Genomic DNA, 13,017 nt, shown 5'->3' with positions numbered 1-13,017 from the left:
ACACTTCAAGTTTTACTCCTGTACTGACTCAAACAACTTGTGTTTAAGTGATGAACAGTTTTCAAGTTCTGCCCATTTTCGTCATTTCCTGGCTTCCACAGTTCTGGTCTAAAATAATCCCATAAATCTAATGGGAAACCATGTTAGAGTCCTTGAAGCCAATGAATATTCACTGGGACATGAAATATTTTCAACTGCTTTCTCTCTTCTTGTTTACTTTTCTTTTAGTTCCCAATGGAACCATTGCAACTACACAGCAATCCTCCCCACAGTCCAATTAACACATATGATCCACCGGTTTTTAGAAAACTTTTCTACTATATGCTCAATCAAAATACAAAAGACATCACTTTGGCTTAAACACTGCCTCTCCTTTTGCAAAACTGCAGCATACACATCATACATTCCGAGCATCTGCACGAAAACAGTCTGAGCTGAGTCACGGACACAAAATCCACTGGGAAAACTCTGCTACCTGGATGTGCAAGAATGGAAACTGTTGCTGGTGACACTGACACTGAATGTATACTTTTATCTTTAAAAAATCTTATCCATAGCAAGAGAGGACTAAAAACAGTCAGAAGCTTTCAAAACCACATTTCCCTGAAAAAAATGACATTCATATTTTAAAGGCTGAGCGTAACCATTGGCAATGCCAGCCCAGCAATGCATTAGAAGATCAACTACTCAAGGCTTTATTTATCCGGGGAAAACAAAACAAAGCAAAACAAAAATCCAGGAGGCAAATTACTCAGACAATAAGTTTTTTTTTGCGATTAATTATTGAGAATAAAATTCAAGCTGTAGTTATGGACGGGGGAAAATGGTATGTCCAAGTCATTTAAAATCAAGTAACATAAAAAATAAAGAGCTTGTTTTTAACTCCAGCAAGACATTGAAGTTAGAACTGGAAAAGTTGCAAAACAAAATAAACTGAATTTTGTCCAAATTCCGTGCATTATATTACAGTCATCTGCTAGCGATTATGAGCCAGTGAGGTCTGCTGTAAAATGCTTACAAAGGATATTGAAATAGTCTTAAAATATGAAACAAATTAGCAATAACTGGCCTCTAAGCGAGTATTTGATACATGAGAAAACACGGTAAGAAAACAGAAACCTCAGAATGCTTTTTAGACCAGCTGCCCAAAACAACCCTCACTTCGATTTCCAGAAGGTCCAAATCAGCTGTGGCATATGCGTGATGTAAACCACGGTACGATGTTAAGCTGGGAAACTTGCCACAATGTACAGTTTTGTAAAGGAGAGTGAGAAGGATTGTTAACGTGTGACTTACCCCACCGTCGTCTTCTTCAATCAGGACCAAGCAATCTGGGATGAGAGGTATAAAGGTGGTAGAGAGGAAATCAGCCTGCATCACATTCTAGATAACTAGAAAATGTCACTTCATGTTGGATCACTAGCTTCTGTTCTTTCTGTTCAGATATTACATGCTGCAGAGCTTCATTTTTACCTTCATCAAAAAGCCTACAACAAACAGGCAGAGCAGAGCTCAAGGCCTGGCTCCTACAGTCTTTAAGAGTCCCATAAAATCAAGACTTAAAGTAAATACTATTTCTAAATTTTGTGGAAGCAGTAAATGCCAGGGTTTGTCATGTTTAGGAACATGCCCCCCAACCCCAAAACCATTCGAGCTTTTATTTTTCCAAGCAAAATGTTTATAAATTGGAGTGACAGTAGGTCAACAGCAAATTATAGCAACATAATCTCTACAGCAATTTAGGAAATTGCCGTGGAAATCGCCTTTTGTCCCCACTCTGTGGTATAGGCTTTCTGTCCCTGCCATACTGAACTTCAGGTCCCCGTTATTCACATTGCCTTTGTTGTGCTCCAGAGAAAGGAAACAACCGTATCACTAAGAGTGACACTGACAGAGAAAGCAGGAAAAGGAGGAGAACGTACAAGGGCAAAGGAAGCACAAAGGAAGTTAAGGACAGGGTGAAAGCCTCACAGCTCAGTACTGAGACATCAGGAGTTCGCAGGCTTTTCCAGCTTAGTGACAAATGCTCAGAATCCATAAAAGGTATTTTAAGCTCTCTACCTCTTCTTTAAGACCCCGACCTACCACAAAACCTAAGTCACCAGCACTGTGAATGTGAAATCTCTGCAAAGCTTGGCTCTAACCTCTTTCCTTGCACTGGGACAGCTGCAGCACGCGAGTGCAGTGATGCCCTGCACTGGAGCAGCAGTGCCTGGCAGTCCCGTTATGCCTCTCACACCAAAGCTCTCTCAGACAGCCCTGTTTCACCACGCAGCATGCCAGGGCCCAGAGCAGCTCCTTTGCTGTCCCGCTGCCCATCCTGCCTGCAGAGCACTGCTGTGAGGCATGGAGCAAACTGCTAGGCATCAGGAAGCAACAGGCACTGTCAGCTAAGGGGAAAATTGTGTTGTGTTTCATTTTAAATGTAACATCTGAGTTGTCATTGCAGCAAAGATAAACAAGGAGAGGCTGGGATGTGGGGACTTCCCCTTGCTGAGCGGAACTGGGGGCAAACATGGCACCTGTTCACACAAGGAAGTGGTTAGCCAAAGTAAGGCAACATTTCATAAATGTTTTCCCCCAAAAAGGATACAAAAAGTGCCCATGCACTCTAATTAGGGGCTGTGTCACTCCAGGTACACTAAGTCAAGCTGTGCACTGTGAAACCAGGAGAGATGGCAAGGAAACCTTAACCTCTCCACATGGAACATAACTCTGGGGCAGGTGAGAAGTTCAGCCCCTGCGCCCGGCATAAGGAAAGTCATCTGCTGTGCAAGACATCGAACCCTTCACTCAAAGACAAACCTAAATCTTGACGGTGTCATTCAAGACTGAAGGAACAAAAATGCCATGATCTCTGGGCTGCAAACCTCTCAGCCCCCCCTCCCAGCCGCTCTCCAAGGGCAGGTGGGAGGGCTGAGGGAAGGGCAGTACCCGAGCGAGGAGTTCCCCTCAGCGCTTCCCGGGCGGGGAAGGGAGGGCCGTGCCCCCGCTATTAGTACCGTCCCGCCCGGATCCCGCCTCACAGCGCTCCGCCAGCAGCATGCCGGGGCTCCGCGCCGCGCTGCCCGCCGCCCTCCTGCTCCTCCTCAGCTCCTTCCCGCCCGCCGCGGCGAAGGAGCACCCATGGCAGTGGCTCCCGGGCAAGATGCGCGAGCTGAACCCTAACAACCCCCAGGCCGCCATTGCGGCGAGGGTAGCGCTGTACCACATCAACTTCTACAGGGCGTCCCCCAGCCTGCTGTTGACGCTGCACCGGGTGCTGAAAGTCAACGTGAAGGTAGGAGGGGCGAGGGGCGCTGGGGCGGGCGGGGGGCTGCCCTCAGGGCTGAGGAACCCTGACCGAAGCGCTTCCCGCCTTCCCCTCAGGAGCTGAGGGCGCCCCCCCCCCCACACACACCAGCTCCACGGGGCTGTGGATGCGCTACTTCAGTCCTCGCGCCTCCGTCTTTCACAGGGATCCCGGTGGCTTCGGACTGAGATCTCTGTGAAAGACTGAGGCTGATTTGCACACATTTACCAAGACTGAAAAAATAATTTCCAATTAAATTTGACAAAGCTAGTGCGTCACGTTCAGGTTTTGTGCTTGACCTCGTGTCACACAAGGTGAGCGGTGCCTGCAGTTACCTGCCTGGGGACACAGCACAGTGCCCCTGTACACACCTGTACCCGTCGTGGCTTGCTGCTCCCACACTGTCTCAAGCACTCCAGCATGGATACAGCAGCAGTTGGATGTGCTACGGTGGCATTTCATAATTCCTCTGGAAATCTAGTAGAAATCAATGACAAAAACTGACTGACATTTGATGCTTTTCTTGAAGTGTGCAGGTGCCCCTTTCACATTTAGTGGGCAGCATGCACATGTAATATGTTTGCATATAAAGGTTTGCTGTGGTTGGCCAAGAAGGCCGGCAGCACTCTGGCTTGTATCAGCAGTAGTGCAGCCAGCAGGAGCAGTTGGGATCGTCCATCCCTCCATATTCTTCTCCCAAACAGCAGTCAGGACTGGCACTGCTGCCCAGAGAGCGGTGGGGTCAGCGTCTCTGGAGGTGTTCAGAACCATGGGATGTGACATCGAGGGATGTGGTCAGTGGGTCACTTGAGGGATTGGATTTGGTGGGTTGGATTTGGGGATCTCAGAGGTCTTTTCCAGCCTTGATTCTACAGCACACCCCCCGGGAGCAGCATGTGCTGCTGGAAGCAGTGCACTCCTAACCCCACAGCTATTGGGAGTCAAGAGGTTGGTGCAGGTCTTTCCAACCTGAGTGTAACTGAATATCTGCAAGGTGGAGTGAGGAAAAAGGATTTTCTCCACCCAGCACTGCCCACTTGCCTTTTAATACAGGAAAGAAAAAACTGGCTCATGGAGAAATGAAATGCCTCATTATTTCCTCGCAGTACTTGATGCTGTGCAGCTCTCTGTAACTACTTTCTGCAGGTTATTTCCCCTTTTTCTCTGCATGCTCTGTAAAAACAAGAGGAGAAATACAGCAGAAATGGACACTTCCTCCTTTCCTGCCCTTCACTGTAAAAAATGAAAAGAATTTCCTGGAAGGAATGCGCTATCTAATGTGAATATAAGAGTTAGGGTTTTTTTGTTTGTTTTTAAGAAGGCAGGTTTCCTATTTAATTAGTCTATTATTGGATCAAGCAAAAATAGAAGAGGTTTATCATGGAATTTAATCATGAGCATTGTATTTAAAAAACTGACATTATCAGCCCACTAAACTGTTAAACGGTGCTAATTAGAAACAGGTCTGGAAGAAGTCTCCATTACTGTAACTGTTAGATGAGAAGGACTTTTCAAGCTCAGGTAAAATCAGCCTTCATTGGCTCCTTCTCGCAACCAGTAGCAGACACATACCAAACACTGGCTGCAGTTTTCTTTTTATGTTTTCTCATCTAGTTTTAATTTCAGTGAGTATCTTCCAGGAAACAGCAGCATGTATCTCCTGGGATTGTTGACAGTCACACTTTAAAATATGTATTTGAGAAGCATTAGTGCGTGCCAGCTGAAGAGCCTGGAATGCCAGAGAGAAGCTGGCAGAGCACAGACTGACTCCCCAGAGCAGTCTCCCATACCCCTGTGCTGTAGCTGAGCAGCTAGGCAGGTGTATCAGCAGGGAAGCACAAAGGTAAAGCTAGTTCATCTCTCGACTGAACTGCAACAATTTCTTAAATTGGGGTACCAAATACTATTTTGTGGCTGGAGATCTCTCTTCACAAGCTCATCTTGATACAGAACAGTGTCATGTCAGGACTACGGTACTGATATTAAAAGTCAATTAAAAGTTATCTATGAATTTCCAACAGTCAGGCACCTAAGTTGGAGTGGGAAGGTAAGATCAATGGCAGGGTAGCTATATTATCTAGGGCATGGAGAGGCACAGAAAACAGCCAACTTTGCTGGCTTTTCCCTCCCCAGCAGCCGGGGTAAAGCCACCTGAGCTGGCTGGCAGGGCTGTGAGGTGCCTCAGGTAAGCCCCCTGAGACATCTCACACTCCTCCCTCAGTGATCCAGTTGTCCCTCTGCCCCCGTGAACAAGAACTGGGAAAAAACTGGCAGGGAAATGCAGAGAGGAGATGAGAGCTTGCAGCAATGGCTGAAGGAGAGATCATCCCTTTCAGCAGAGAGTGAAACTACCTCCTTTGGGACCTGGAGTGAAACTGCTCTTAAATAGCTCCTCTGGCCTTTGCAGTAATTTCCAGAAAATTTGTTATTAAAGTTGCATTAATGTTGAGCCTGGTAATAAAACAATCCTGTGACCTAGATATTCAGTGGGAAAAAAAAAAAATGTACTACTCACTTGTTTTCCTCTTGGACACTATTTTTGACTACTTTCAGTCAGCCATCGTTTGATGTCAAATATGCCTCAGTTCTTATTTAATTCACAGTGTGTGATGGTTTACAGGAATGCATTGTGGGGTAATAGTGAAAGCAATAGTGGAAATGAAAGCAGTTTCTTTCTTAGGACTACGACCCTGATGCTGTAACCGGCAGCGTGCAGGCAGGCTGCTGTGCTGGGCCACTCAAGGAGGAGGTTCAACAGGAAACCTCACCATTACCTTCATTTAAATCAGACAGCCAGGTTTCTCCTGCTCCAGAAGTGCTGTAGTCCACCCGACTGTTTCAGCATCTCTCATCTGTAGTACTGATGACAAGAAAAGGAATAAGCCTGGGATGCTGTGCTTTAAATACCAATACTTCATCAAATGAAGAATGCTAGAAAGACTAGCTCTAATAATAACATATCTTTAGTAGCTTTACAATAATTAGAAACTGAGACTTAATTGCAGTGATAATGATCAATTAGAACCTTCTTCCAGTGCCCCAAATCATTGATTGTTTCATAAACCTACAGTTCAAAAAGCTAGTTTTAACATTTTGCTACTCTAAGAGTAGAAGATGATGCAAGAAGACATAATAATCTGTCATTTTGACTTAAGACTAAGTAGATCAGAAGGACACTTTGGCTAGTGCACAAAATGGGAGCAGGAGAGAATAGCAGAGAAAAGACTGTAAGGGTCTGAACTCATCCTCTCTTCCTTCATTCCCTTCTTGGTATGACGTGGGCCCAACTCTAGAGTTTGCTCTTTTTAAAGAGATTTCATGAAGGTAAAAAAAAAGAAAGTGACTAAACCAATCTGTCATCATCAGTATCTAACTACATATGTACCAAAGGCAGGTACTGGGCTCACAGCCTTGCCCTGTCAATGAAACTTTGCTAACATGATGCTATTGATGGCTTTGTGGAAGAAAGTATGATGGGAACACAAAAGTCCACATTTAGATAAATAAGGTACACACACATGTGCTTTGGATTCTAACCTTCAACACCGTGCAAACGCCCAGAATGCCCCTCCTGTTTACCTGCAGTGTACTGTGTTTAGAAAAAAAAACAGACTACCAAACAGTGCTGTTCCTGAACTACAGTAATTTGACTTCAACGTACACTTTATAGCTTGCATTCTCCAGTAAAATGCATTTTCTACGTACTACATCACACATGCCTTACAGAGGAAAACCTTGCTAACAACACTGGCCTACACCAGAAGTGAATATAAGCTAGAGGTTTTCAAGAGGGGAGAATGCCTCTTACTGAACCAGTTAATCTATGCAAAATGAACCAACTTTAGGTACAGAAGTAACACAGCTTCTATACCAGAAAGCTTATCTGGTAAATCATGGCGCAGCATACAAAAATACTTTCTTCAGCGTTGACTGATTTAATCAGAGGAAAGGCTTAGAAATAAATCAGCCAAACAACACAGAATGTCACTTGACAAGCAAACAGTTGAACCAAGTTTTCCTCACTGTTTGCCACTCAGACCCCCCACTCAAAAATGAACACAGGAATTCCAAAAGTAAACACAGAAGTTGGTAGGGAAATAACAGGGTAGGATAATGAAGTAAAGAGCATTTTGTAGGAAGGCACCCTGCCTTCCCCCCGCTGTGCTAGTGGCACAGCCCAGCGCGTCACAGTGCATAAGGCTTCACTGTGGGCTGAATCCTCCTCTCTTTCAGGTCATACCAGGAGGTGCTGTGAAGTATTACCTGCATTTTTCTACCAAAGGCTACACAAGTGGGGTAAGTTTACCATCCAACATGTTTCTTCTTAGACTGTGGGTTAAATAAGCTCTAACATCTTCAAAACAGGGTATATTTAAATGCTTTTGCAAATGGGCCTTTCACAACGTAAGGACTTACTTTCATGCTTCTAGCTGTCCAGCACGGGGCACAGTTTGCTCTTACTAACACCTGAGTATCTCACTGACCAGCTCTCTTCCTCTCAGGGGTCCAACCGCAGTTTCCTGCTTTGCTTGCTGTCTAAATCAGTCACATCAGGAAACAAAGCTTCTGAGTCAGACTTTGCAGTGGTCCCAACTCAGCGTTACGCTGTGGTCCTCATCTGACTGTAGCTCCTGCTGTGTTCACACACCACAATGAGAGCAGATATTGACAGTTGATTTTTTTTTTTTTAATACAACCACTTCTCCATTCATTGTCACAGCCGTCACTAGCAATTTTACCACGAGCATCCGTTCTTCTATTACATACTTCTTATAATATTATTTTCAGAATTTAATATAAAGCATTAGATTATTTTTCTTTCAAGGCAGAAGTATCATACAATGAAAGTCTCATTATCAATATTATTTCTTGAGAACTTGCAAACACTTTTCCAAGATGACTCGGTACATTTCTGCTACATCTTAATTGAGAAGGTTAGTTAAATCACTTTCATCTTGTGGTTTAAACGTCTTCAACTTTCTGGAGAATAAAAAATAATATTATATATATCCTTCAAAGGTTTTCTGTGACCTTTGAACAGCTTCATACAAAGTGTCTCGTGTACTTTCTCCAAACATACGCTTCACTTATCACTACAAAGAGCGTTTTAAGAATGCATTGCTGGTAAACAAAGTGTTGATTAAAGGTAACAGTTTGTAATTCTACCTTTACAGCAAAATGCTGGGAGCTGCCTTGCTACAGTCTTGTACCTAAAGAAGCCTCTGCCTGTTGTCCGTATCGAGTGCACACACACCCAAGATCAGAAACAAGCCCAAGAAGAGGACAACAAAATTTACCAATATTTTCACCATCGAACGAAACCAATAATTGCAAAAGATATTCCAGGTACACTCCTCCAAATAATCAACTGTATTTCATTTTATATCAAAGAGTTTGCACACTTAAGAACACAAATGCACATGCAATTCAAAACGTATAAACACAAAGTAACACCCTAAAACCATCAGGCTAAATAGCAGAACAACTCACCCTGCCAGAAATTGTTGGGGAGAAAAAAAAAACAACCAATGTTTAGCAACAGTGGTAGTCAACACCATGGTGTGAAGGCGTTCTGGATTTAAAAACAAGACTATGCAGTTTTACATTCAAGTCAGTGTAAGATGTTCTAAGTAATACCAATTGCCTGAAGCCACAAACCTTCCCCAGCTGTGGGTGGAAATTCACAAGGGATGGGTAACAGAATGTTTCCATCCTGGAAGCTGAGCACCCAGGTCCCTCTTTTCCTCCTGGTGAGGTAAAGACCTCCGTTATTGTGGATATTGGGTTTCTCACCTCATTGAGGGGAACCTGTGAGTAACATGTCTTGGTAATTTCACTTCCATCGTGCCCACGTACTTCTGATCACAGTAAATGTAGCATCAGTTCATTCTCCTCCCTGTTCACGATTGTATCGTGTCTGACGTAAGAGCCAGCTCCCAGGCAAAGTGCTATGCCAGGCAGAAATGCTCTGTGGTTTATCATTTTTCTGATGAACAGCCAGAAATCATCGGTTTTACATGACTCTCTTTCAGACAGCCATGGAAATATTGAACATGCCCTTCTTCCAGTGAGGGCCTTGGCTTTTGCTGCTAGCTGTTACATCATGTTGGAGAAGTCAAAAGAGAACTTGGGTTTCGACTTGGCACAAATCAGGGCTGTGAAGCAGTGGGTAAGCAAAGTGGAAACGACACGTCTGCTTTACAGAAGCTGACAGTCTATGGAGAGGCAGAGAATGAAACAGCTGCCAACAGCTCACACTCTGTAATGGGCATAGTTCCTCCAGAATCCCAGTGGCCTCACATACCAATACTTCCATCAGAATAAATTATTTTGTCCAGGTTTTAGCAGAAAAAAATTATACTCATTTGGACGAAATTTGGTTTTCCCTGTTTGCATAAATGGATCTGTTGGCTTCTGTGGAAGAAGATCTGAACATATGATCCTGCAGTTCATCAGCCCCATACCGTGTCACTTTTTGTGCTCATTGTCCCCCTAACCAAACTTCAGGTTAGCATCAGTCCAATATGCATTCTGGTGAGCACACCCTACACCTACAGCCTACAGAACAGGAGTTCCCAAACTTTCTCTTACTCACCTGTGTGTTCATTTTTCACTCCCAAGTTACACAGCATAGCATTTCTGTTTGAAGGAGAGTTTAACAGTCAGACAGGATTACCCCATTTATTTGAGGGTTTATTATCTGGGTAAGCCCAGTTTCAGGCCAGGCTACAGACACACTACCTTCAAAGTTTTTTGCACTAAGTGCTCCTAATTCCCCCTCTGTCCATATCCAAAAACCTGTCTTCCTCCAGCCAGTTATCACAGCCATCTTAAGCCCTATTCATCTCACTTTCTATGCAAGCTAAATGCAGTCAAGTAAACTGGGGTAGATTTTGAACTTCAGCAATATAACTTGTGTTCTTATTTGTCTTCCTTTATTGCATGACCAGATAAGGAAGGATAACGTTGAGTTTGAATTTATAGTCGCGATCTATGGAATTCAAGCACAGGTAAGAAAGCGTATTCATACAATACCTACCTTCATCAATAGAGAAACAGTATAAAGACCATAAAAGACAATTACTCTAAAATCTGTTCTCCAGGAAATGTACATCTGTCACATGCACGTCATTTGGATAATCAGTCACCCTCTGTCACTGAAATACCTCTGCGCTTCAGAGAACCATCGGGTCGAAGATGGATCTGGACAGGAGCTAGGATCGGCTGCTGGAATGTCACATGAAAAGGGAGGCAATTTTTAAAAGAGATTGTCAGCTTTACACACACATTAAGTGGGAAACCTTTGCGTAACAGGCCTGGAGTTGTGATCATTTTTCTATCCGAGTCTCATTACAGTAAATTGGAATGTTTTCACTAGTCTATTTGTTCTGGAATGAACCTCTGTAGTTTCTCTAAATTAATGTTCTAGGGACCTACCTGAAACCTTTGCTACTATACATACACAGATAAGCATACACAAGTTGATTATGTCATTAACTTTCTGTTACTTCAGTAACAAAGTTTGTGAACAAAATTAATATATCGGATAAAAATCTTGAGAAAAGTATTGATCTGTCACTAAGAGATACTTGCTATTTTTTTTTTTTGAGATAGATACCTGCTGATTTTTAAATAACCTCCAATAAAATAAATACCATCATACGTAGTGGAAGTTGGATTTTCTTTCATGATGCTGCTGTTCCACCCCAACTTTCCATCTTCTCCCAGTAAAAAAGCTGTGGATGAGCACAGGCAGCGAAATCTCTCCCCACAAAGCCCTGCAGAAGCCACTGACCATCACCTGCACTGTCCTAGTCCTGTTGATAAACAACTGTTCCCTGCTGTGTAAGCTTACATGAAAACAAAGTTTCTTCTGTATTTGTGAAGTTAACTGAAAAAATTACTGACAGAAGGAAAACATGTTTTCTTGTCTTGCACCATCTGTCACCAGCCCAGAACGCTCTGTCAGACGGAAGGTGAAGATGTTGTCTTGGTCGATTTGCAGGACAGACACAGTTCCTGCTATTGCCTCAAACAAAAATGAACTGAGCAGTGAAGACACGAAGGCACTAAAGAACTTGGAAGGGGAACAGCCTGCGCCAGAATATCCAAACAGCTCTAATATTAGTGACTGCCATGTCTTGTATGCACCCTAAACACAAATTCTCCATTTGTGTTTACGGCAGATGCACCGTCCTGCTTCTGTTCTCCAAAATTGTGTCAAACTATTTTGCATTTGTCATTTTCCCCCTCCCCCATTAACAAAGAATTTCTGCCAGGCTAAATTAACTCCATATAAATCAGAAAACCTTACTTAGGAAAACAGGCAATGATCTCTGCCTCCTGGGGTAGCTATTCTACAATTTGTGGTACACTGTGCTATCAGAGGCCTGCAATCAGCAACCAGGAGTTGGGTATTTAACACGAAGGTTTAGCTGCGGGCTATTTAGGCTGGGTGATCTGATAACCTCCCAGATTTAGGCATTTTACACAAGTTTATTAGAGACTGATACAATTTTACTGACTGCAGCTTCCTATATCAGCACCTAACAGGCATTACAATAAATTCAGTGAAGCAGTATTTTACATACTTGTAAACTATGTAAAATCCTTTTGTGTTTTCTTTCTCAAGAAAACACAAAACTTGTGTTTTCTTTTGTGCTGGGAAAGCGTTTCTCATCATCAAAAGTATGAAATTAGAGCTTTTAGTGGCAACATTTCTTCAGTTGAAGACAGGTGATGAAAATATTTTTTTAGAATTAAAACAAGCGCAGATTTTGCACACGGAGGCTCTATTTCAGCAATGCATTTAACTACAGGTTTGGTTTCCTTACTTCATTTTTGCCACGGCTCTCCATAGCTAGAACAGAAGATCAGGTACTTCCAGACCAGTGTCACTTCGACTCCATTCAGGCAATGCAAACTTAGGGGAGTTAAGCAACTGCAGAATAGTAACTTCTAGACAAGTAGCAACACTGCTGGAATTCAAAGGCAAAATTCCCACCAACCTCTTTAGGGCCAAGACTTCATTCAATCAATCAGAAGCCGAAACGGGAAGTTTCTACTCAAGCAAAATTCTTGGTTAAATCAATGCAATCATCATCTGAGCTGAGGCTCAGACTGGTTCACAGTGAATTCTTCGTGATAAGAAAAACCAACATAGGGTAGCACTGTGCTTGTAAGAGGCTGCACACAGGCAAGGCAAGACGAATCGTTCTCTTCCATTTTTGCTGCTAGGAAGAGCTCAACTAAGTCAAAATCACACACACACACACACACACACAAAGCTCTTGCTCACGTTTTTTCCTTCCTTGCATCCACTGTCCCCAGCCATCCACCACGTCCCCAACCAGTTGACTTTTCTCCCGTGCATTTAAGCCCAGTACACCCTGCTGCGCCTCAGCGTGCTGCTCGTGGTCTGATCATCTATGTTCCATTCATGGAGAGCCAGCACACATCTGGCAGAACCAATTAGCCAAGAATCCACATCGTGGCTGGCCTCTAACAAGCACAACGTAAAAGCATAACGTAAATATAACTAACAAGAAGAACCACCCCATCTCTCTTTGCATTGCATTCACACCGCATACATAAGGCATCCTTGAATTTTGACGAACGAGCTGCAGTATTCGCTTATTTTTAAAACTCTCCAAATGTCGGAGAACCCGCAGGGCTTTTTCTTGAAACTAGTTCCAGCTGAACATTTTCACAAGAATAAAAGCTAC

General features: G+C 43.4%; 1 protein-coding gene across 1 annotated transcript; it reads left to right on the top strand.

The window, feature by feature from the left end:
* LOC110397413 (ovocalyxin-32-like) lies at positions 2,993-10,870 on the top strand. The gene is made up of 6 exons (XM_021393666.1): positions 2,993-3,280; positions 7,526-7,588; positions 8,467-8,638; positions 9,325-9,461; positions 10,243-10,302; positions 10,396-10,870. The coding sequence occupies exons 1-6, from the start codon at positions 3,044-3,046 to the stop codon at positions 10,552-10,554; spliced, it is 828 nt and encodes a 275-aa protein (XP_021249341.1). The 5' UTR covers positions 2,993-3,043; the 3' UTR covers positions 10,555-10,870.

Source organism: Numida meleagris, chromosome 4 (assembly GCF_002078875.1).
Source record: "Numida meleagris isolate 19003 breed g44 Domestic line chromosome 4, NumMel1.0, whole genome shotgun sequence".
Classification (NCBI taxonomy): Eukaryota; Metazoa; Chordata; class Aves; order Galliformes; family Numididae; genus Numida; species Numida meleagris.
The sequence above is the reverse complement of the archived record's forward strand: the minus strand, read 5'-3'. Positions and strand labels throughout refer to the sequence as shown.

Excerpts from the sequence above, each read along its gene's own strand:
- LOC110397413 (XM_021393666.1), top strand. The coding sequence starts at position 3,044 with ATGCCGGGGCTCCGCGCCGCGCTGCCCGCCGCCCTCCTGCTCCTCCTC. Across the intron at positions 3,281-7,525 it reads TGCTGAAAGTCAACGTGAAG|GTCATACCAGGAGGTGCTGT; the intron begins GTAGGAGGGGCG and ends CCTCTCTTTCAG. Across the intron at positions 9,462-10,242 it reads TCAGGGCTGTGAAGCAGTGG|ATAAGGAAGGATAACGTTGA; the intron begins GTAAGCAAAGTG and ends TTGCATGACCAG.